Source organism: Alosa sapidissima, chromosome 6 (genome assembly GCF_018492685.1).
Source record: "Alosa sapidissima isolate fAloSap1 chromosome 6, fAloSap1.pri, whole genome shotgun sequence".
Classification (NCBI taxonomy): Eukaryota; Metazoa; Chordata; class Actinopteri; order Clupeiformes; family Clupeidae; genus Alosa; species Alosa sapidissima.
Genome location: NC_055962.1, coordinates 4,241,924 through 4,267,479, shown reverse-complemented (window position 1 = coordinate 4,267,479; position 25,556 = coordinate 4,241,924). Strand labels below are relative to the sequence as shown.

General features: G+C 44.8%; 1 protein-coding gene across 1 annotated transcript; it reads right to left on the bottom strand.

Moving 5' to 3' along the window:
* Positions 1 to 71: 71 nt before the first annotated feature.
* On the bottom strand, positions 72 to 25,556 carry lama4 (laminin, alpha 4). The gene is made up of 40 exons (XM_042094605.1): positions 25,257 to 25,556; positions 21,964 to 22,065; positions 21,164 to 21,291; positions 20,944 to 21,024; positions 20,459 to 20,673; positions 19,650 to 19,750; positions 19,207 to 19,387; positions 17,973 to 18,056; positions 16,347 to 16,498; positions 15,623 to 15,733; positions 15,274 to 15,385; positions 14,597 to 14,761; positions 14,265 to 14,458; positions 12,960 to 13,076; positions 12,515 to 12,663; positions 11,944 to 12,085; positions 11,748 to 11,841; positions 10,564 to 10,680; positions 10,204 to 10,389; positions 9,809 to 9,948; positions 8,915 to 9,079; positions 7,782 to 7,927; positions 7,266 to 7,428; positions 6,799 to 6,932; positions 6,264 to 6,435; positions 6,008 to 6,139; positions 5,770 to 5,912; positions 5,375 to 5,504; positions 4,893 to 5,030; positions 4,603 to 4,736; positions 4,325 to 4,486; positions 3,919 to 4,072; positions 3,523 to 3,713; positions 3,203 to 3,392; positions 2,835 to 2,990; positions 2,412 to 2,571; positions 1,623 to 1,753; positions 1,437 to 1,530; positions 1,101 to 1,220; positions 72 to 682 (listed from the first exon to the last, which is right to left on the bottom strand). Exons 1-40 carry the CDS (start codon positions 25,353 to 25,355, stop codon positions 537 to 539), a joined length of 5,631 nt encoding a protein of 1,876 aa, XP_041950539.1. The 5' UTR covers positions 25,356 to 25,556; the 3' UTR covers positions 72 to 536.

Sequence of the window (25,556 nt, the reverse complement as noted above, 5' to 3'; positions counted from 1 at the left end):
CAAAATTGCAGTTTGTAAGTGAGTTTTAAAAGTTGCAAGCGTATCTGTACAGATGGATAACCAGACGCGTACATGGGCAGGATTTATTGTAGAACCAAATTTCCATAATAAAGAAAAATATAATTCCAAAGGATAGAAAGTTTGTTAATACATGAAATGATATGCAGCATAATATGCTATTAGATATGAAGAGCGATATTTGTGAGGGAAAAAAAGGTTAGTGTAGGCTACTGCTTGAACTCTGATCAGGAAACTTAATTTGGTTGTCATATCAGTTGTGGTATTTTCAGTAGTGAAAAATATTTCTGTTTATAGATTTCATAACATAAGTGACTCACAAGTGCAAGATGGTTTTGGACAAAAGTGTTTTATGCAACATACTGACAACACAACAGACACTCCCATTAGGACACAAGAATGATAATGGCATTTAATACAAAACACCTTTCAAACATGATAATCAGCATGTTGTTGTTGACATTCAGCATCTTGTTGCTATGGCATGGGAAGATTTTGTTGTGATGAAGTTGTTGTTGTTAGGCTGCAGGACAAGAGTTAACGCCGACACCTCCACTGACCAGAGCTGCTTTGCGGAAGCTGACGAGAGTCTCATTGACAATCAGATTCCTAATGCAGCCTGTGTAAGATCTCCTGGTTGCAACTCTTTGTGGGAGCAATGATGCTAGCAGAGAAAAATGATCAGGTTACTGGCATTGTTATACTTTTAGGCTGTTTTCACTTCATATTCATTAAGGAACTCAATAAGGATATGTTGTAGGAATATATACACATAGTAGCATAACTAACTGTGAAATACACAGCATATGGCTTAAACAAACAAATGTTTTATTATATGGTACTGTATTATATTGTACTATACTTTATGTATTATACATGGCTACCAATGGTATGTATAGTTTTGGAAATAACACAAACCAGGAGAGAAAAGGTATGCATGTGTGAACTTCCAATGAAGATTTCATGCGTACTGCAACTGTACTGCAACAGTTGTGGATCATGTAAGGTCATTGGGAAATAAATACCCTGCACTACTCGGTCAATGCTAAATATTGGTCTTGTGGCGTAGTCCTTTCACTTACATGGAGCTCCTCCCACAAACACAGGAGTCCTGGAGATTTGGGCCCCAGGGTTGAGGGGTCCAACCACATGATTAACCTCTGAATCTACATCCAACTGGACAACATTGGCATCCCGAATCACTGTAAGTTACAATGCAGAGAAAGAATGAAAATAAAATCTATAGCATTACATTTCATTTCAGTTTGTGATATCCAGATACATTTGGATACCACTGGACATATTGATAACACTGGACATCATTTGGATACCTCTGGACATTTGGATACCACTAGAAATATTTTCTCCTCATAGTGAAGAAAAGTCCAAAAACATAAACTGATTTTAGGAAATGATACCTGTAATTCTGTGCCAGCTGCCATCACACATTCCCAACCTTGGAGTTACAACAGTGGAGAACTCGCGGATGCCATTGTTCACCAAGACCACAACCTTGAAAAATGCACGGAAAATGGTTATTCGGTAAGGTCCACTGAATCACTACTCTCATTTGAATGCATCTCTAGTGGACATTTGAACCTTACCTGGTTGTTATGGATATACACAGAGAGGTACTCCTTCTCTGTTGTGTAAGCATGCAGTAGCACACCGGTAGCCACACGGGGGCGCACCTCCACCACCACTTCAAACTTGAGGCCCAGGCTGAATGAATCATCTGTGGGGGAGGATGGGAAAGACAGAGAAGGTCATTCCAGTCTGCCCCTTCTGCACTGCAGCACCTCACCTCCACCGGCCACCTCCGACCTGGAATGTTTTGCTGCGTTTCCACGCACTGTGGCATGTGCATGTGTGAAACTCAGCCGGCCACGCCGGGGTGTGAAATTGTTCCCTGCTTATTTAACAGCTGTGGCGCCATTCCCAAGACCTTGGTGTCTGATAGTATCCCCCCCCCCCCCCCCCACCCTGCCCTCTCCTCCAATCCCGTCACCCCTCACAGCCACGCTGGGGCTATCATGTTCCACTGCCGTTACAGGAGCCTCTGTCTCCTCTCTGCAGTGGAGAACCCTAAAGTTTGTTAACATTAAGTGAAGGAAACCTACCTAAAACTCTACCCTCTTGTTTTACTGTGAACATATGTCATATATGAAGTGTGAAAAACATGCACCATGTGAAGTGTCCAAAAGCTGTTCCTCCTTTGCTAAAATCACAAACATTTTACACAGCTATCTATATCTGAGTAGGTCAGAGGGAAGGAGGGAGCCACATTACAGGATTTCTTCAGTGGGAAGCATGTCTGCCCTTCCTGTTTTTCTCTACATGTGATCATGGAATGTATTTGGCTTTTGAAAAGTGAATGAGGAGCTGTGTCTTACCCAGAACCACATATCCGCCCTCCTCGGAGAAGTAAGCCCCTGGCTCAGAGGGCCCCTCAAAGCATGGAACCACCCCGAAGCTTCGGGACGCTGAGGACAACCTCCGCCCATTCAGCTGAAGGCTCCTCACACAGCCAGTGAAACTGTATGCAGAGTTCCTCTAAAGGACGAAAGGAAAGACAGAAAGGCCTCAAAGTGAATAATTATAAGAAAAGGGAAAAGATTCCATGGTGTGTGGAATACATTATAAGAGTGGAACATATGGATACTGTTGTAAAGATTCCATGGTGGAGGTCTACCACAGCTTAGGCAAAGTTTTATTGATTAAAATAGGATAAACTGTGTCCTTGAGAAGAACTGTTAGAAGGGCTAAATATATTCTGCACCTTCACTACAAAATGTATGTTTAGTGCATTTATTTACCTGTATATTCTTCTGGGCTTTTTCTGGAGGTACCCCTCCCACATACACAGAGCCACTGACATGCCATGAGGCGTTGATGCCTGTGACTCGGTCATCAAGAACAGTCAGACCATCAACTATCAGTCGGCCCATGTTGCCATCTCGGGTGAAAATGACCTGGAGGAGAAGAGGTGGTGCCTCTGTTAGCCTTCACGTTGAAATTGAATGAGTGCATCTAGTGATGTCACTGTTTCCCACCCACAGACAAACAAGAGAACATCCTTGGCTTGTGATATCACTGCGTTGTGATGAAGATGTAAACTCATGAGATGATGTTATGGCGTGTGAAGAGGTGGTTATGGAGGGAGAGATGTGTGGATTGTGTTTACATTGTGCCAAGCTCCGTCATTGTATTTCTCCTGGGTTTTGATCCTGACTTTCTCCTGGCCCACATTGAAGGTGTACATGAGCCTCCCCTGGGTCATGAAAAGTGCCATGAAGTTGTCTTCTGTCTCATCTGACACATATAAGATTAAACCAAAATTGGACTGAGTCTTCAGAGACAGAGAGAAGTGAGACCTGGGGATAACAGACAGACAACATGCGTCTTGTTAGATGAAACCCCTGAACCACACGTCTTGTTAGATGAGACCTCTCTCTTGCTTTTTTTTCTCAAAGTGTTTTTTTAAGCCTTTAATCAGAGACCAACCTCTGATTGATGGACTCCGAGATGTTGTACTCCTGACGGCTGTTTGCTGTTCCCCCATATTGGTGAGCATGGCGTGTGGCCCGAGGCCTTTGGGAGAGGATACAGGGTGCAACCTCTGTCTGTGGAGCCTCCAAGGGTTCACTCTTCAAACCCAGGAGACCCTGAGGGAGGCTGGACTTATCTCTGCCAACCTACGAGGAAAGATACTCATTTACTAACAGAGAGATCATTTAACAACTGCACATATTACCATCACAAATGTGCACCTCTACAAAACATTTGTGATAAACCTAGAAATATGAATATGATGATGTTCCTATAGACCATACTGCAGGTACCTACTTATAGTATATATAAACATGTGTATAGTGTTTTTACTGTTTCACTTCCATTTACCTTGCGGGAACCTCCCTGTTTGGGTTTAGAGGAATTTTTGCTTGGCTTGTGGCGCAGAGCAGCAGGGGCTTTCTCCATGGGGCAGTCTTGTAGGGAGGCTTGGACTTTGTCAGAGTACTTCTGGAAGTCCTCTGCCTCAATGTCTCTGTCATGCCTGTAGAGGTGTAACACAGGAGCGATGAGTTTAACATTCAGTAACAGAGACAGAGCTTCACGTGTCATTTCACTAGCAGTGCTTTTGGGCATAAGTGGACCCTCTATCAGTGATTAACTGCTAACACAGGGCAGTTAATAGTGGTATCCGAGATTCTCTATAAATCAGAGGTTGAAATACAATCATTATTATTCAGGTAAAGCACCTATTATGGAAGCAGTGTTGATGTCTTGAGGTGATATGAGTAGTTACCTGCTTAAGTATGCATAGCTGATGCAGCCGGTGAAGTTCATAATTTTGCTTGTAGGAGAGCCCCCAAGGTAGAAGCTCTTTGGTGTGGTAGCCGAGGATATAGCTGAGCTTGGTGAATGTTTCTTCTCTTGTTTGTCGCTGTCATCAATGACAAGTTCATACCTAGAGGATAACATTTTACATTTTTATTATTTTTCTTTTTCTTTCTTTATTTTGGCATCTCTTTAGAATAATCTCTTTAACCATAATCTGTCTTACTTTTTGACCGACTGACTTACTTTTTATTGGTCACAGAGGCCACAACGAAATGTTGCCTTCCATCATTGTAGTTTTTCTTTTGTGATTTCACTTTGGTCCCTTTAGAATTCATCACAACTCCTCCATTCTCCAGTGAGATTGAGAACTCATCAGTCTGAGGGACACAAAATGGATCATTTCCCAAACCATGCAGTCATATAGAGTCAATTGCATCTTCAACATACTGTGACCTTTAGGGGCATTTATCTGTTGTACTGTAATGTAGGAGATGATTTCAAACTCAATGTTATATTAAAACCAAGACGCTTACCCCATCATTATGGTAAAACAGTAGACCAGCAGATTGTTCTGTTCGGAAGTTGAAACCCCCCTCAAAGGCCTCAAATGGCGTAATCTTGGCTGTGGATCCCAGGTAGCCCTCTCCAGTGAAGTATGCTCGTCGAGACATCTATTTAAGGTGACAGCCAACAAATTAAAAATCTTATAGAATAGTTCCTCTGCAATATTAATGTTCTACTACCAGTTAATATTGCTTTGAAATTCAGATTTATTCATATTGTCCATACAATGATGATAATGATGAGACAATTGATAACAACATATAACAAAGAGTTAGTTTTTGTTTACTGATATTAGAGTCATTGTTACAATAGACTAAGGACCCTGTGAAAGTTCTAAATAGACCTATACACTGCATTACATTGTATTTAAAGTTAATGAAAGGACATCAGAAAAGTGGACTTTGCTACATTACATGTTATCAAAAATAAGATTTGTATAATCAATACATACAAAGGACTCTTCTGAACAGCCACTACTGATGCCAATGGTTCCAGGTTCCTCAAGAAGATTGAAATCCTTCTTCTGGAACTGAAAGCCTCTGACACAGCCTCTCAGGCCTAGCAGAGAGGAGAGCTCTGGCCTGCGCATGGGGAGAAGATAATACACTCCTAAGGAACGGAGGACAAGCCTAATGGGACACTAAGGACGTGCCTGTGTAATGCTATTTAATCCCAGCCTCTGTGCTCCACTGAGATTGTATTACAATTGTTCAATGTTACACCTCCAAGGTTAGGAAGCTAATTTTGTGCGAGACAAGGTTGGGCAGCTCTCAAGGACGTTTCTTTTGTGTGTGAGTGGGACTGTGTGCATTCATTTTCATTCATCAGTTCATTAACTGTACATGCCTGGAGTTGAGAATGCTGGAGGGAGCACCTCCGATGTAGATATCGGAGAAGGGCAAGGCTTTTTTCTCATTCTCCATGGATTTCACATGACTCCTGTCCACCAACAGAATGATCTTTTTCGAATGGTGGTAGATTACAGACACCTGAGAAAAGAGATATTTTTAGAAAGGGCGTTTATTTCCGTTGCAGGTGAATAATGCTGCTGGAAGGAAAGAAATGTCAGCTGTTGAAACTTTACCTCATGGTTCCGTGCATCATTGATCTGAAGTTTAGGTGACTTGCTGTCCATGACAATTGGTCCTCCGGCAAAGTTGAAATCATATTTGAGATGTAGGTACCCATCTTTCAGTCCCAGCAAGAAGTAATTTGACTGGAAAAAATATACACACTACTTTATCCACCATTATAATTATTGTTGTACAATTATTGTTGTATAAGTTCAGTGATGACAATTTCACCTCCAAGCATTCAGGGGAAAAAAAATAACTAATTACCCCATTGACCATCAGAAGCAAGATGCCGTCGTTGGCTACAGTTCGGACTTCAACATCAAACCTGGTGACAATGCTAATTCGACCCCTCCTCTCGATATCACTGACAAGGGCATAGCCAGTGCCATCAAACAGATAGCTGGACACTCGACTCTGAGAGAATGCGAGTTTGTTCCTGCAGTGCAAAAGTTCAGATGGTTTATTTTATACACAGGAAACTGGGCCTCAGCGGAGAAAGAGGCCTTTTTAAACACACACACATATGTGTGAACAGTCCGTCTTGACAGGGTGTGACCTGGTGCCTCTTTTTGGGCAAAGGTTGTTTAGGACATAGAGTGAGAAATACCGCGGTTTGGGAATAAGATGAACAAGAAACGACCCGTGTTAGAAGTTGGAGAGGGTGGCAACGGCACTGCTGTTTGATTCATGAAGTGATAGTCTTTGAAGTTTCAGTGTCTCTTTAACTCGTTTAAGTATTTTACCTGTTTTTAATGCACCATTATAACATAGTTGGTATAATATCGACAAAACGACATACCTGGCACAAGGTGGTGAAGCCACCACATCCATTTTATGGAGTTCTTTGAAGTTGTAAAGGCTTATGACATCATTGTTCAAAGATGCCAGTTCTAGACATCCCACAAATGGTGCAAGGCTTAGGGGTGGAGGGAGCTGTCAAGAAACATGATAAGAGTATTTTAGTTCATGAGCAACAAATGTACCTCAAAATACAACAAACCCATACTACGCAAGACTGACTTTTCCAATTTTCCAATGGCATACCACAGGCTTGCCATAGCAAAGCACTGCCACCAGAGACAAAACTCACTATTGCTGCTTGCTTGTAGCCTAAACAAATTCAGTGCATTCTCAGCTGTGGAACTGGGTCATGTGTGAAATCCAAACTATTTGGGAAGAGGAGCTGATGGATGAGACCCTCTTCCAAGAAATGAATTCAGTGCAGCCAGGAGAATATGCAGCCCTCCTGATGTGTGCTCTGCCTACCTTAACGCTAGGAGGGACGCCTCCTACAAAGAAGACTGTGTCTGCGGGGTCCAGGTCAAACAGGGAGTCCGCCCCAACAGCCTCACCCTTCTGGATGAACTTCTGCTCAGCTGTGCTGCTCTGACTGGGCACGGTCAAGAAGATCTTCCCATGGCGACCCAGCCTGTAGCAGGAGCATAGAGCAGTGGGAGTTTAATTATGAAGACAATGCCTTAATGTCCACATGACATGCTCTGAACCCCAGCGCTCTGGCAGATTGCCACTGTGAAGTAATAAGCCAGGAAGAACTTTCTGGGAACAAAACACAACTCCCACCAGCGGATTGAGGCAGATGTCTGGGATGATTGGAAGAAAATAAATAACTAAAGGAGAGTTCTCCTCTGCATAAGGAGCATTAGCCAACTTCCTGTCTGCAGCTTTTCCTGTGTAAAAGGCAGCACGTTTAGAGAGTAGTAGAGAGCTGTGTGGAATGGGGCCAGTAAGTGTTTAATGAAGCAATCAGAAGTGTCTTGTCACCTCTCCAGTCTGATGAGGTTGAAAACGGGAGGCCAGGAGCTAACGGGCTTGGAACTCAGTGGGATCTCCACATCCTCCTTTCCCAGATTGTACACATACACAAGATTGTCATTCTTGATGGCCAGACCCATGTAGTCCTTCTCCCCCTGTAGAAGATAAAACATACATTTGATACCACTTTCTAGACTGAGGAGGCAGGTAAAGACTGTTAACTAATACCACCAGCATTCTGTAGCTCAAATACTTCATGCATGAACATGTAAGTGCACTATGGTGTAGCCTACTCCCTCTGTAAAGATACTGCACCTATAGAACACAAACATGAGCCCTCTCATACGGCAATACAGCAAATGAAACAAGCACACATTTGCAGAGACACCCAGAAAAACACTTTAAGCGTTTCTGCGTTCTCTCTCCCCATTTACTAGCAGTTCACTGCGGCATCGCCGCCATTTAATAATGCAGGAAGCCGTCAGAGTCTCCGAGAGAGGCATCGTTAAAGCGACGTGACGTGAGGCCCAGGCAGGACCTGTCTTCACGCTGCCCCCGTGTGTGGGGGGCACTCTGATGCTTATGTAAATGATCTGCCACTTTGAAAGCACACAAGCCATTGTTGCAGGCGTCTCTTGGAAACCTTTTGAAAAAGGCAACTGTCAGCTCTCCAAGGCTTTTCCTGTTCCACATGATCCCAACAAACTATTCATCTCCCCATGATTCTGCTGCGCCTTTCATCTGTGCCGCGCTCAAGATCAAACTCTCTGAAGTTTCGGTGGTAGAACTGAAGCTCTCTCAGTCTCTCTCACGCGTATACACACATACACAAAACACAAACATACACACACACACACACACTTTCACACACACACACACACACACACACACACACACACACACACACACACACACACACACACACACACACACACACACACACACACACTTTCACACACACAGACAACAGAGAGTTTGTGAAGTTGGTGCTTTGTACTGCTCTGCCTTATATAAGCCCCGAGAGGCAGTGCTGGGTGATGTGCCAGCTCTGCTCTCATCTCTCTCGCTCTCTCTCTCTCTCTCTCTCTCTCTCTCTCATCTCTCTCTCTCTCTCTTTCTCTCTCTCTCTGCATCCTGCTCACATTTTTGTCTCCGAGGTAGAGGATGAAACGGTCCTCGATGGGGTCCTTGTCGGGGTCCACCCGCATGAACAGGCTGATGGTGGTGACGGCCTTCAGCTCCTCCACATTTGGATGAGGCTGCACCTCCACAGAGGACTGGCCATTGAACTTCATGGAGATTTGGACCTGCGCACAGATACATTATGATTGATCTTGAAAACAGTGTTGTTGCTACTGTCTGCAGTTGGTCATTTTGCTTGCATTTTGGACATTGGACATTACTTTTAGTAGAAAGTTAACATCCATATCTTTGAGTCATGACAAAATATGTGATTTGTGGAAAAAAATGTTCAATAGTTTGAGATTGTAAAATAGATGAAGACAATGGTATCTTCAGACTGTCCCAGTCTCAGAGTATGGTATGCGCATATGGCACATAAAAACTGGATCAGCCATCTGCCACCAGCAGAGTACATTTTCTCAGCACTGTGCTCCATTTGGCACGTTAAAGGTGCAGTTGGCAAGTCTGACAGATTGAGGGGACTTAGCCAAAATTTTTTGAATGTTTACAACTCTCATGCCCCTCCCCTACTACCACCGAGCACCCTCTCATCGAGTTTGTGCTCGTCAGTGCGCACCAGACAGTGATTGACAGTCAGGTCTCAGAGAGCCCTGCTCTGATTGGACCAGAAGAACCGGGAGCTGTGGATTTTTGCAAAACAAAGAAGAAGTGCAGGGATGATTTATGCTAAAACCGGCTGATTTATGTTGTTCTGTCGGAGCATAGTGTCGGTTTCAGTGAATATGACCAAAAAAATCTTGCCAACTCCATCTTTAAGGACCGAGATGCTGTTATGTGCAAAAGTCTGTTTAAATCTGGCTGCATGGTCCAAGCAAGCCCTCTGGCTAGCGTACCTTCTTGGCCACACTCCTGGCCTGGGCGATAAGCTCTCTGATCTTCATGATGTTGGTTGAGACATTGTTGACAGGTTTCTTCTCCTCCACCACACGAAGTTTATCCAGAAGCTCCGGAACAATCTCCGACAGGTTCTCCACTGCATACAGACACATCAGGCACACATCATTACATCTGCACCATGTCAAGTCAGTTTTATTTTAAAGCGCATTTAACATGCACATAGTGCAACCCAAAGCGCTCGAGGATGTGAGGAATTGTGGAACATCACATAGTAATGCTACATTTTAATAAGATCCTTTGGAGTGAAAAGTGCTCCTTGGACTGAATTATTCTGCCTCAGTAAAAAACCAAAGTTCTCTTTTGGTGTTTAGGTCTGTATGAATTGGGTTACCCGCTTCTCCAGCCTGGACTACTGCGCGGTCGAAGGCTTCTGCTGAGTATTCATTGTTGTGCAGGTTGTTGGACCACTCCTGCACCTGTTGGCTGATGGGGGTGATGGTCTCAAGGACCTCTGCTGAGCGGTTCAGGGTGTTCTTAGCCACCTCTTGGGAGAACTCCAGCCGGGTGCTTGTGCGGTCTGACGGGGACAGAATCACAGAAGAAGACTTGGATTGCAATACATGAACAGACACATGGTATGCCTCACCATACGCCTCCAAGTTTTAGATGTCCATAGTTACAGTATTCTCAATACAAACTGAGTTCATATATTTATTTAGGAAATACACACAAAAGGAAAAATAAGTGTTACCTTTTTGCAATGCATTGAGGTCATCCAGTATAGCATCAAGCTTCCTGTTTGAGTTAGTCAGTGTCTCATTTGTCTCCTCAATGTAAGTCAGTGTGTCGTGGACCAACTTTTTCACCTCTGAAAAACAAAGTCAACTCAGGGCCCAGAATGTCCACCAACATTTGCTATTGTTATGATCTATATATATCAGTGGTCCCCAAACTACGGCCCGCCACCTCATTTTGGGTGGCCCTCCAAAACATGTCCGTGGTATATAGCAACCGGCCCGCACGGGAGTACGACATCGTCAAACTATAACCTCCGCAATTTCCCCCATTCATTCTCTATGGCGAGTCTTAACAGTACACATGTAATACTCTTTTTGTCCACTGGTGGTTGTTTTGGCGCTGTTTCGCGTTTACCATCAAAAACGGAATGAAATGTAGTCCTACCTGCAAACAATGTAAGAGTATTCTAAAAGTTTATCAATGAATTGTTAATAACTAACTAACTTATATTCAAGTCATATTTCTGGGATTTTCTGGGATAATTATTTTTATTTGTTCAAATGTTCATACAATGTTCACAAGTTCAGGTGAGTGAAAGTTAGAATGGTGGTCATTTCAGACCACTTCAGCACTTCATAAAATTCTCATAGTTTGAGAACTTTAAATTTTCAGAGTTCACACATTAAAAGTTCAGAGTTCACACATTTTTAATGAAATATACTTTTGGGACTACCTGCTAATACTTTTGGGAATGCAAAAGTCTCTTTATTAGTATTATTTAATTTGAGTTACATTTTACACATGATGGCAATATAAACACAGCTAACGATGGTATTAAATTGCAATAGCCTATAGATTAAATGTAATGGAATATTCAACTAAGGTAGACTGCTGTTGTTCACAGCACTAAGCTATTTATGGTTACTGATATACTCTGAGTCTCTGGCCCTCTCTTACAGCCAGGCATAGTAAGCTGGCCCTCGGAAGTTTGGGGACCACTGATATATATCCTTCAGTTCAAAGAAACATAACATAAAAGAGCCAACATCACTGTGTTTTCATTGACTGAGGGCTGACTGAGGAATCTCAAGACAAAATATGATAGATAGATAGATAGATAGATAGATAGATAGATACTTTATTGATCCCCAAGGGGAAATTCAAAAAACATGTTTGATAAAACATGTTTCATATTACCGTATTCCTCAGAGCGCAGGGAGACAGACTCCTTAAAGTAGAGATCACTCTGTGTCTTCAGAAAGTCAAGCTGTGTACCAACACCATTGATTGCCTTTGATAAATGACACACAGCACAAAACACAGTTGTCAAATGTGTTTGAGAATGCGGAATGGTACACTGTTTAACTTTTTCCACTATGTTTAACAAACTCACATCTTCAGCGCGTGTAGCCAAGTCCAGGGTGGTCAGTCCTGTTATATTTGCATCGTCAATGTATTTGATAATATTGTCATATACATTGGCCGCATCTATAGCTTTCTGGACAAACCCATTTGCATCACTCTCTTTGAGATTACTGAAACGAACATATTACAATTAGTTTTTGTCAAAAGGCATGTTTAACACAGGATTTTATGTTATTTTCATACAGTGAAGGCCTTAAAGGAGAATTCCAGTGATTTTTCACATAGCCCCCATGTGCATGCCCCCAGAGTGTAGCACTGTAGCTGCCTGGCAGCTCTAGCTGTTGGCTGCAGCAACTCGAGCTAGGTAAAACCGATTGTTTTCAGGGATTTTTTCGTACCGACAGCACTCGGTGACCTCGAGAAACAGAGATCTATGTCAAAAATCGCCGGAATTCTCCTTTAAGTCATTAGAAGGATTCCATCCTTCCACAAGGACATAATGCATCAATTTTCAACAATCTGTATAGTGTAGCACTCAACAATACAGGTAAAAAGTACTGGTAGTCCACATTTGGAAAAGATGCTGTTGTGGGACGTACCGCTCCAGTTGCTCAGCTTGTCTCTCGAGATCTTCAGCGTGCTCTGTGGCTCTCTGCACCAGGTCCCTGTCAGCTAGAGACAGGCTCTCTGTTTTGTCCATCAGCCGTGTGCTGGCCCCATCAATGGAAGCATGGTACTGGCTAACGTTCTGAAAAGAATCATGTTTAATGGCATTACCCCAAGACAATATCATTTGCTGTTTAAGATATCAATAGGAACTGTGGAAAATTATATTGTTGCCAGACACAGAATTTTAAAATACATTGGACGATTTAAATCGGTAGATTAAAATGACATCATTACACCAAGCCTGCTCTCATAAATCTTTAGAAAATCTTCTCAAACTGAAAGTCCTCATTTTGATGGTATCTATCTCCAATCTCCAAACTGTGGATATGTGTATTTAACACTTTACATTATGTTCACAATGGCGAACATGCTCACCTTCACCATGATGCCCAGCTCGTCCACACCAATCTCTGCGTCACTAATGATGTCCGCTGCCACGCTGAGGGTCTCATTCACAGCCTCATAGTTCTCCCCCAGCCTCTGCTGCTGCGCCTAAGCACACACAATAGACAGATCTCTACATCACTCACTCACCAAGGATCAGTAGAGATCATGTCAGCTAAGTAAAGGTGCCATCTTTAATCTAAACTCAACTTGCCACCAGGGTTTGTCTGTAAGGAGACAACTTACATACATACATAGTTATTCTACCGTGGCATGTCATCATGTTATATTTTGGTTTTATGGGAAAACAACCCAGCCATCTCAGAGGCAGTTCAGAGATTGGAGGATAACAAACAGGATCTAATCTCTCAGATGCCCACATGTGTGGAGCAGCCAACCTGATTTATTTATGGCATATTAGAACAACACCAATTTCTGACACAGTTCCTGCAACGTTTGGTTTTGTAAAGCAGCCAGTGTTATCTTGTTGATTTTATTTTATTTCTATTGAAAACGTATCCAAATTGTGTAAATAAACAATAAGGACCATTAAAACATAAGTCTTGCCAAGGTACTCAAGACAGCAGAGCCTTCTGCCTTTGGCTTTGGAATTGCAATACTTTTGTAATAATAATTTCCAGCAGCTGTTTTGAGTTGAACTCTATGACATGTTTGGAAAAACAATTACAGAGATGTAGAGTTTTGTCCCCATTATCATAGCATCTAACCATGATACATTCCTATCATGTCAACATTTAAGTTCAAAGTGTGACCATCCTCAAAGTAGGTCCCGTTTGAGCTTTAAGGAACACTATAAGTGTCATGGTACTTGGTACAAAACATTGAAAAGAGATTGAGAGAGTTTGCATTGGTTGTAGAAAATTGTCCAGCGACATTCAAATTCAAACTGTCACCGCACCCTGAGAACAGTTGGTAGAGAAAGGCACCAGGTTAATTGGCACCTTCATTATTGCTCCCAGCTCCATTTCTACATGACTTTTAGTTATTTATTAGCTTGTTCATAAAGAAACTATTTCCTTGTGCTTATAAAAGGCTAAGCTGGACTCCCATAACAGGGGAGGGGAGGAAGACTGTTGCCAAACTCAACATAACCCAACTCCTCCACTGACTGTCTGAACCCCTGAAGCATTCAATGAAATATAATTCATAAACCCTGTTGACAAATGCAGAGCTTGGGATTGGGAGGGTAGATGAGGAGCAGGGTGGGGGGGTGAGAGGATCAGGCGCTCATGCCGTGCTCGGCCGTCTGGAGCGCTGGGTTCAGTGGGGAGTTACCTTGTTCCTCTGGAGCTTCAGGACGTTGGCCTGGTGCCTCTGCCTGGTCTGTGTGTTCGTGGTCTGAGCTTGTGCCAGCAGCTCCTCGGCCTGGGAAAGTCTGGAGCTAAAGCGCGAGACGGCCTCCCTCACGGGGGAGACGCGGCCCTCGGTGGACATCAGACGCTTCTCCAGCTGCTTGACATGCCGGAGCACTAACAACGAACACAAAAATCCAACTTACTGCACATTTTATACATCATTCTTCTGTGTAGAGAAAATATTATATGATTATGATTACTACATGAACAGCAGTATTTGCTGCATTATTGGGGGGGGCATTAGAATCTCACAGTCATGGGCTTCAGTTGCTTCATCTGTTGCTATGGGCTCCTTCGGGGACAGGTCAATCTCCCTCATCTGGCTGACCATACGCTCAGCCTGAATGGTGTTGCGCCTGGCTGTCTCAGGGTCCACCTCCTGCTGCTCACTGTACTGCTCCCAGTCACTGATCATCTCTGATAGGTCAGAAACAAGACATGTGTGTGTGAGTGTGTGTGTGTGTGTGTGTGTGTGTGTGAGTGTGTGTGTGTGTGTGTGAGTGTGTGTGTGTGTGTGTGTGTTTGTGTGTGTGTGTGTGTGTGTGTGTGAGTGTGAGTGTGTGTGTGTGTGTGTGTGTGTGTGTGAGTGTGTGTGTATGTGTGTGTGTGTGTGTGTGTGTGTGAGAGAGTGCTCTCTTGTTACAGTCCATTTCCTTTCCTGTTTCACCCCAAATGCTCCTCCACGCTCAGCATGGACTTGTGAAACAGCTGCAAAATTATCGCATGCCTAAGATCGCCCAGCCATAGCAGTCATTTTGCAATGCTTTGGCTGAGGGAACAACATCACATTTCTAACTTCACTACAATCTCCAAAACCTTGAGTATGAAGATTAGCACAAACTGTTAACATTGCTCGACTGTAGAGCTAAAGCCTACAAAACCTTCAAAAAGCTACTAAGCGAAACTGTGTCAGTGCAATGGGAGTGTACCTTCTATCAGCGCGTTGAGTGCGGTGAGATTAGTGGTGAGCTCGTCTGCCAGGCTGAGGCTGTGCTGGGTGTCCTCCTCCACACTCTCTCCCAGGGCCTGGACAGAGCTCTCCTGGCACGCCGCCACAAACAGCACACCCAATCAATACATGTCTTCATCAGAGCTCGGTGGCAGCGCTCAGGTCACTCTGCACTCTCACACAACTTACTACGCTCGGGGCTTACGAAAACCCATAGGTCATTTTGGGATTTAAAAACATTTAGAAACATTAATCTAGTGCTGACAGGTACTACAGGTCCTGCTTCCACATTTGGAAACAGAGAGAGAGAGAGAGAGTGCTGGTCTTACTTGGTCTGAAAAAGGAAGTGCATTTTCGACCAGGTCAGTTGTGGCCTCCTCAAGCTCATCAGTCTGTGATCTCATCAGAGCTGACTTATTTCTCCAGCCAACAAACTGCATCTGGAGAAAAACATGAAAAAAAGCCCCAACTCAGTCAGATTAACGTTATCCTAAACCAGTGATCCATTGTGTTAATAACTTAAATATTAAAAAGGAGACTGAGTAACAACTTTTGGCACTGCAAAAAAATAAATCTAATGAAATCTAAGTGTTATTAACCTCATATTAAGAGGATAAAAAATCCATTTGGTATTGTTTTAGTATAAAGTCACTTACCTAGTACTCTCTTGTAAGATCATTGATTGACTTAATTTAATAAGAATTTGTCTTATTTGAAGGAGTCTTATCAAGACGAATTTGCTCAATGCACTGGCAGCCCAATTTGCTTGTTTTAAAATAAATAAAACATAAGTAATAATTACATAAGTCAAATGATTTTAAAAGAAAGCACTAGGTAAGTCTCTCTATACTGAAAACAATATCAACTAGATTTTTTAATCTTGATATGAAATTCATGAAACTTGGTTAGATTTTTATTAGATTAGAAGTTTTTGCAGTGTAACAGTTGTTTCCATGTTATAGAGACTGACACAGGAAGTAATTTGCTTTTGTTTCCCCCTGGAAACAGTGAAGGCAGCCTGGCTGGCCCAGAGAGGTGGGCTCTGACTCTCACCTGCAGACGATGGGCTGTGTAGTTGTAATACTTGAGGCGGTCGTTTGCCGCAGCCCCAGTGGAGATGTTCAGCACGCTGACCTTCAGCTGGTCCAGGGTCTTGTTGGACTGCCGGATGTCTCCAATCAGGTGCCAGATACACTCATCACAGTCTGTAGCCAGAGGCAGAGCAGCACATAAACCCTCTCATGCCCTCCAGACTGGGAGAGTCCAGTAAAGGTCAGACTGGCTGTGTCTGTGCTGTTTCACTACACTGTTTTTGGCTTTTACATGTAGAACTTAAACAGATCTAAATTATTTTCTGTAATTCATACAAAAGAATCTATGCTGTTTTCCCTCTTGTTGTTTCACTCGTGTAGATACCCATGTTCATGTCACTAACTTAGGGCCCTATCATGACATTCAAGTGCATCGTCACTCTCAAAAGTCTATTCAAATTTAGTAGGATGTCCAGTTCACATTGGGAGGGGTTTCGTTATCAAACGTGGAGCGCATGGCGCAACAAGGTGTTCCTAGTGTTTTTTAATCAGTCATATGGGTGTGTTTGGGGCGTAACATCATTTTAAACCAATGAGAATGACATCTGTCATTCCCTTTAACGGCGAAAAGCGCGATATGTCAAATAAATGCATCGGTATTTTGGCATTCAACGGCGCATTTGAAGGAGGCTGCTTGCGAGACCGTATGAAATAGTCATTCTTAAACCATGCATTACTAAAACCTAGCATAGCCTTCACGCATTTGCACTCGTCTATTATTTGAACTCATTGGCAAAGTGAAACTAACTTGACCAAGTTATATGCAGTTACTTTCACTATTGACTGACAATGGGTTACCGTCGAAAACATAGGCTGGAAAAAGCAACACTTACCCTAATATTGCTCAAATGACTGAATAAAACAACATTTATCCTGCAGAGGAGTTGCTTATATCTCGTGACAGTGCGTCTTCAGCTGTGCTCCATACGTGTCTCTCGCCTCTCCCCTAATCACTTTTAACCATCATTACCAATTTGCAAATGATGGTGAATAACTACTCATCATGAGATGTACAGTATTTCGTAATATCTTTATTCTAATTATGTTTCCCATTGTAATCGTGCAATCTGTAATGCTTTGCATGGACGTGCGCTGGTGTGCGTTCATGAATGATAGAAGGATGGTGTGTGCACCTGCCAATATGACTGTTGACATGCGCTCTTAAAATAGCATATGAACAACTCGCCATTGACTTCTGACCAGGTTTAGGTGGTGTATGATAGCGATTTTTAGACAACGCGCCAGGCCCCTCCCTAGGTTGTTAATTGTCACACCCCTGGGCGCAATGTTTAAAAAATAAACGTGCAAAATACCAAATTAAACTTTCCGCGGATGAAAAACGAGTTTTACGCCATGCTGGTGCCCAAAATACAGCCCTAGTCTTCTGGGATCACCTTGCCTTTTGTATTATTCCTATATAATGAATGGAAAAGGAATATTATGCTTCATCATTTGTCCTGAACACTACTTTGAGGCTGATAGCTTTGTCAACTTGACTGGGCAGTGCTGGGCAGTGGTGTGCCATGCTGGCATGAACTGTGTTGTGTCTGTGCTCTCCTTCACTGTGGGCCGTGGCAAGTCTACTCACCGATGTTGCACTCGCTGACCTGAGAGGCTTCGGGCAGACACTCTCCTGTGTCCATGTCACAATGGCCACTGGTGCAGTCACACTCTGGAACACGCATCAGAGACACACAACACTCCATGAGGCTCTCTCCTGGCAATGCTACAGCAGCTGGCCTGCGGGGCCGAACACAGCTGGGCTAACATGGTGCGCGGGTGCTGATGTCAGAGGAAGCGGTCCACTGCTAATCCCCACAACCGCCTCCAGGTGGCCGTCAGTAAGCGGATACCCCGGCTATGACATCAGCAGTGAGTGGGTGTGGGAATGGCAGACAGAGGAGCTCTCTTGAGAACGTGTTAGCACTTACAGTCAGATGGGCCTTATCTGTGCTGTGGGGCTACAGAGCATAGTCTGGATCACGACTGGAGGCCACTGTCTCACGACTCCTACGGGAGCATGATATGGGCCTGAGACCAAATTTTAATGATATGCCTAGAGTTTGTTTGGCATGTCCAATTTCATATGACATTCCTTCTGAAATTACTAGTGTATAAGGCACAGGACTAGTGTGTAAGGCACAGGAGTAGTGTGTAGGGCACAGGACTAGTGTGTAAGGCACAGGACTAGTGTATAAGGTACAGGACTAGTGTGTAGGGCACAGGACTAGTGTGTAAGGCACAGGACTAGTGTGTAGGGCACAGGAGTAGTGTGTACAGGAGTAGTGTGTACAGGAGTAGTGTGTAGGGCACAGGAGTAGTGTGTAGGGCACAGGACTAGTGTGTAAGGCACAGGACTAGTGTGTAGGGTACAGGAGTAGTGTGTACAGGAGTAGTGTGTAAGGCACAAGAGTAGTGTGTAAGGCACAGGAGTAATGTGTACAGGAGTAGTGTGTAAGGCACAGGAGTAGTGTGTAGGGCACAGGAGTAGTGTGTAGGGCACAGGACTAGTGTGTAAGGCACAGGACTAGTGTGTAGGGCACAGGAGTAGTGTGTACAGGAGTAGTGTGTAAGGCACAAGAGTAGTGTGTAAGGCACAGGAGTAATGTGTACAGGAGTAGTGTGTAAGGCACAGGAGTAGTGTGTAGGGCACAGGAGTAGTGTGTAGGGCACAGGAGTAGTGTGTACAGGAGTAGTGTGTACAGGACTAGTGTGTAGGGCACAGGACTAGTGTGTAGGGCACAGGAGTAGTGTGTACAGGACTAGTGTGTAAGGCACAGGAGTAGTGTGTAGGGCACAGGAGTAGTGTGTAAGGTGCTCACTCTTGCAGCCTGAGGAGCTGTAATCCCAGTGGCCTGGCAGGCAGCGCTCACAGTATCGGCCTCCGGCTCCAGGACGGCACTTGCAGCTGTGGGTGAGAGGGTGGCACGTGGGCTTGTGGGCAGCAAGAGCACACTCACACCGCCGGCAGCCCTGACAGCTGGAGAAGCCTGAGTGACCCTCCTGCGGGGGAAGGGGGGGGGGTCATTAGGACATGGAGGTTGTGGAACCAATGGTGGAAACATATTCTCTGACTGTGATTACTTTCGGTTTGAGATTCTGTTTGTTGTTTGTTGAGTTGAAAATGAATCTCATTACCAGTAATAAACTGGATAGTCTGGATGGCAATGAATACAGAACTAATTGCTGGGTGAGGGTATGAAAGGTGAAGAAAACCTTCAAGTTCAAAGTGATTGTTCTGAGGGCATGTTTGACACACTCTTACCTCACACTGGTCACACAACCTGCCGATGACCCCAGGCCTGCAGTGGCACACACCAGTGCGGTCATCACATGAGGCCGTGCCACACTTGTTACACTGACACTCTGAAAAGTACACAATAAACAAGCAGCTGGATATAATATACTGCACATAAATACATATCAATAAACTGTACAGAAAAACAAATGTGGTGATGTGGTTCAGAAATGAGTCACTGTTTCTACACTGTATTGAGCCTTGGAGATCACTATATTTACATCTCCAGATAATTCTACACTGTATTGAGCCTTGGAGATCACTATATTTACATCTCCAGATAACCCATGGAAAGATTTCCAAGTCCCTGTCCATGTTATGCTGACAGTAAACAAACCAACAATGACACCATGGTGCTATTCTTACTCTCCTGCTCGTGTGTTGGAGTTGCTGGGCTGGTTGTGATGCGCAGTACTGTAGAGCTGCAAATGCCAGCTGGGAGCACACGGGCATGAGCGCCATCCTAACCACCCTGCAGCTCCAACTGTGTAAACAACGGCTGAATTTCCCTAACCTCTACCAACAGGGCTTAATATGCTCATAACACCAATTATAAATCTGGCATAGCCCAAAGAGCCTTTTGAAGCAAAGCTTGGGTATTACTGTATCCCCCTCGGTGACATGAGACTTTGTTTTCCACAGGCCTCCCTCAACAGCTCCTCAGCATGTGGAGAGTCATGTGAATGAGTATATCTAGCTGCGTCTCTGGCGTGTTTTCCAGCTGGCTAAACGTTGGCCCGAGGGCTGTGATGTCTAAATGTACTGTTGGCACGCACCCCTGCAGTCCTTGGCGTTGACAGCGTCCCCGTAGAAGCCAGGCGCACACCTCTCGCAGTTGGCACCTGCAGTGTTTCCCCAGCAGTTGAGACACTGGCCCGTGACGTTGCTGCATTCGTTGAAGATCAGGTTGGGATCAGAGTTTCCATTGCAGTCGCACTTCTTGCAAGAGTCTCCTAGCTTCATAGGGTTCCCATAGTAACCTGGCGCACATCTGTTGAAGTGTATATTGGTGTTTACTGTTAGAACGTTTTTTAAACAGTGATATCGTTATAGTATATCACTAAATAATAAGAACACCTCCAGACCTTTTGAAGGACCCTGAAAGAAATAGCACTCTGACAACTTGAGAGATTAGGTTGTTGTTGCTCTTGGTGCAAATGAACACTATTTCATTGCATGGAAAGAAGTTGGCGTAGAAGAGGATATTTGTTTATATTGTGGCCCTGGAGAGCAGTCTGGCCAGTGGTTGGTCAGCACCCACCTCTCACAACTGTGTCCAGCATAGCCTGGTTGGCACACGCAGCGCAGAAAACTCCCCCTCCGGTCACAGTACTCTGCGAAGCTGGCGAGACACACAGAGGAAGGAATTCTAGTCAAGTCTGGGCACCAAAACACTGCCACAACACACACCTCGTCTGCCTCTCACTCCAACACTGAACCAGAATAAGATGACCCGGACCCTCATACCCCTGGTCACTTACTTGTTGGAGGGCATTGGGAGAGGGCAGGCACAGGCGGTGCACAAGTGACGACCATTGCGCGTGATCTCTGGCGTGAATCCATCCTCACAGCTTTCACAGAACTCACCAGTGGAGTGGTCTTTACAGGACTGTCGGGGGAATGAGAAACGCAAAAAGGGTGATACACAACAAAGCTTTGAACAACTTCATGTCCATGCCAACGCACGGTCCAACTCTTTGGCGGCCCTGGCGGGTAGGGCCCAAAGATGGCCGGTTCCATCCCTCACTGGTAGGAAAAGAGTGGGCAGGGGAAGTGGTTGAACATTGCTCGTCCACCTAACCCTTAACTGCTCCCTGGACGCCGCAGCAGTGACTGCCCACTGCTCTAGCTTTGTGCGTGTCCATGACTCACTGTGTGCTCTGCGTTGTTGCCCTTTTAAATAGACAAATGAAATTAACGCTGCCAGACAGCATCTAGCTTGTTTGTGTCGGAAAACAAGATTTATCTCCCAGATTCCTAGTTCCCTCATCTGTGGGTTTGCTGCTGGTCTGATGGATGTGGACAATATCAAGGCCACATCTAAGCCAGTTCAGTTCAGTCTGAGAAAAACACCTACTCTCTGTGCTTCCTGAGAATCAACCCTATGACGCTGCTGTTCTATGCCCTGTGCCCTAGCAGCAGAACTGAAACAAAACAAGACCTTAATCATTTCTTGACAAACCACCACATTCTTTGGCAGGCATTTCCCCTCCACAACGTTGCACAATTTGAGTCATCGCCACTGGAAAATCATAAGCAACTTGAATTTGGAGAGACTTACAATGCAGGTTCCAGTGATATCTTCACAGCTGTCCGCATGGCCTCTGCAGTTGCATGGCAAACAGTCCCCTCGCTCGCTTAGGAAGTTTCCCCTGGAGCATACCTGAGAAAGGTAATCAGACAGGGCAATCACAACCACAGCTACAAGTCATTTTCTCTTCCCTCCAAGATATGGAAAGTTGAAAGGAACTGTTAAACGGTCTTCTAAGTGAAACCAGGCTTTACAAAAAACAAACTTTCCCAAGAGCCTGTTTTGCCAAAGAGACATTATTCAATCATGTGCAAGTAATTTGGCTGAGCCACCACCTGGGTCCACTTTGCAAAAACTGGTTGGTGTGATTGAGATTTTTCTTGAGAACATGCTGTTTTAAAACTCTTCCCTCAGAACTCTACGCTTCATTTATTCAGAAGAGAGTTGCCATCAATAATGCTATTCTGATGTAGGGAAGCGTCAGAAGGCATCTTAACAATCAAATCTGGAGACCACTGGAGGGAATAACAGGATGAACACCTGTTCTGTCTGAAGCTTTTACTTCAAAGAGCACCATTTCCTCCCATTCAGCAGAGAACAGAAATAATCTGCTGGAGACTAGTAAACTGTACCCTGTGTTCTCAGTGAAGGAATTTGCGGCTCATTCCTTCACTACTGACTGGACTGCGATGCAAATTTGAAATTCTCATCCCACGGAGGCCCATTGTTCTGGTGTCGACTCCGAGCGCCACGGCTTCCCCACCCTGGCCATTAATTTATCAGTTGTTCATGGGCCGCTGGGTCCAGTGTGGTCCATTCTCACACATTCCTGTGGGATGGGAACGCCGTGATTTACTCCAGAGAGGGCAGCGGAGCCAGAGCCCGGCCTTCCCAGCGAGTAAATTAGAAACACACGCTGGACAACAAGGCTGTTTTCATGGTCAGAGGAGTGCTCTCTGGAAGCTCCCGCTGTGATTGTACCGAGCCACTGGTAGTTAACGGTGAGCAGACCTGTGCGTCTGCTCATCTGGTGTGCATCTGGACGCTAGCTCATAGACAGAGTGCTTATGCTCGGGGCCAATTATCATCCATGAGGTCCTGTCACCAGTTCTTTTTTCATGAGTGTTTTGGGGAAGGAAGAAGTCAATTACAGGTCAACCCAATTCAAACCAAAAACAGTATGCACTTCTCTGAAACAGTATGCACTTCTCTGAAACAGTATCAGACACTAACACAAAGAATGAGGTAACTCTAGAGAGTGAACTGTAGTGGATTTAGTATTAATTGTGTCATTTATTCTAAAGACAGTTAGAGTTTTTGTTTATAGTGTGGTATAATGAAGCATATGAAATACATGACTACCACAGGCCTGTCTGTGTACATCTCAAAGTGACCAACAGCTGGACAGTGTATACACTGGGGACCCTCAGAGCATGGAATTGTGGGAAGTTGGAGCAGATGTTTCAGCTGTGTGATTACTTCATGCAAACGTCGGCGAGGAAATCTGTAAAATGCTTAGAGTCCAGAATGCCTTCTAAGCATAAGAGTTATTGCTGTCTGATTAGGAGCATGTGAAAGCACATCCCATGTTCACTTCTCTGATTCTGAAACCAGATGATACTAAACGCTTTTTTATTTTCACCATCCCAACTGACTGCAGCCTAATGTTCACTTCATAGACAACAATAAAGTTCAGTGAGACCGATGCATGGGACTCGAGGCCGTCAGTCAGTTATTTCTGACCAGTTCAAAGTGTTCCCGTTACTGTAGAGAACAAAGCGCACATTCAGGGTCCTGGACAGGGCAGCTCTCTGTCCGACACGCTGCATTTCCTAAAGACGATGTCATCGTGTTCCACTCCAACATTGAGCTGCACAGAATAGCCCTTGTTGATCCCAGGCCGATGGTGTTGGAGGTGAAATGTTTTAAAGCAGAGCCCCATTCATCTAGTCTCTGGAGATAAGGGCTCTGGAGCGGGCCGCAGAAAGCTCAGAGATCCGTCTCTGGACTGTGAAACTGACCAAAGTCAACACAAGCCAGACACAAACCAGTGCTGTGAGCACTGTACATGACTTTCACTCAGCGTTGGGAGAGAGAGAGACAGAGAGAGAGAGAGAGAGAGAGAGAGAGAAAGAGGGGCACTGATGTCTGCCTCCTGAACAACCCCCACCTCTGACAATGAGTGCTGGACATCTTGTTTACATTGGCCGTGGTGCAGAGGGGTTCAGACACGGGTTTACTGCCACCATTTCAGCACTCCAGTGGAGAGGCCGGCCGGGGAGTGGGAGAGGAAGCCCTCCTGTTTGTTTCTCCATTCCACAGCCTGGCCCAAAACACTAGCACAGGTCATGAGAATCCGGCTCTTATCCACTCACAAACACACACGCTCTCACTGCATGTCCGCTTGCGCGTGGGAGCTCTCTGTCATAGCCAACTGAAAACTGGGAAGTTCACAATAACTAAACGAAATCTGGACCATAAACAAAGCCCTTCACAGGTCAATCTCAGGTCAAGACTATTACTGTATGTTGCAACTATGTTATAGCTTTTGAAACGTCACTTTCTTCTTAAGGGTGTACATGACAACACTCTTCAATCACACCCTCTAAGAGAGCCATTAGCAGCGCTTATCAGCAAGTCCTCCATGAACTCCCCAGCTCACACGCACACACACACACACACACACACACACACACACACACACACACACACACACAGACACACACACACACACACACACACACACACACACACACACACACACACACACACACACACACACACCCTCTGCTTCTCATGATCTCTGTAGCCACTGCCATGCACAACAATGCCGCTCAACACCAAGCAGCCGGTGTGTGTTTGGGCGTTGGCGCAGCCAAAGAGCTCAGCCTCTGCCACAGGACGAGCCTCATCTGGGGCTCAGGGCAGAATCAGCCAACACTGACCTAGCACAGGGTACTCTGCAACTACAGCTGCTGCTAGAGAGAGTAGCTGGAACAGGGAACTCCATGGAGGGAGGGAGAGAAAGAGTGAGAGAAGGAGAGAGGAACAGGCAAAGTAGAATATCTTTTGCTTTCTGTGCAGTGAGGTACCACATCACATCAAGCAAACAGCTTACACTTAAGGTCTTTCTTTTGCTCAGACTAATGGCATGGTATACAGTAATCACATCAGAATGTCAAAATCTTAGTAAGTTAGTGTCTAAATCAGAAATAATGGGATACGTGCCATACGTGCTGACAGTTCACAAAGCTCTTTTCCATGCAAAGCAGTGCTTAGAACTTCAGCCATGCAGAGTTATGAGGAGAACTAAGCAGACTTACTTTGAGCACTGTGTTCCGTTCCTCCCAGAAAACACATCGGACACTTCCTGAGAGGATGGAGAGGAGGCATAGGACGGGCAGTATTCTTCTAGCAGCCATTTCCTCTATGTGTGTGTGTGTTTGCAGCAGGGTGCTGCTCTCTCTCCCTGCCCTGGCTAGTCTCGTGGGCTGGTCTCTCTGGGATGCAGAGAGCTCGCTGTGCTCTGCTGGTTCTGTTGCATTAGTGTTCCCTCTGACTTCCAGATGCGGCGGCGGACACACACTTGCCCAGCCCAGCCCAGCCCAGCCCAGCCCAGCCCA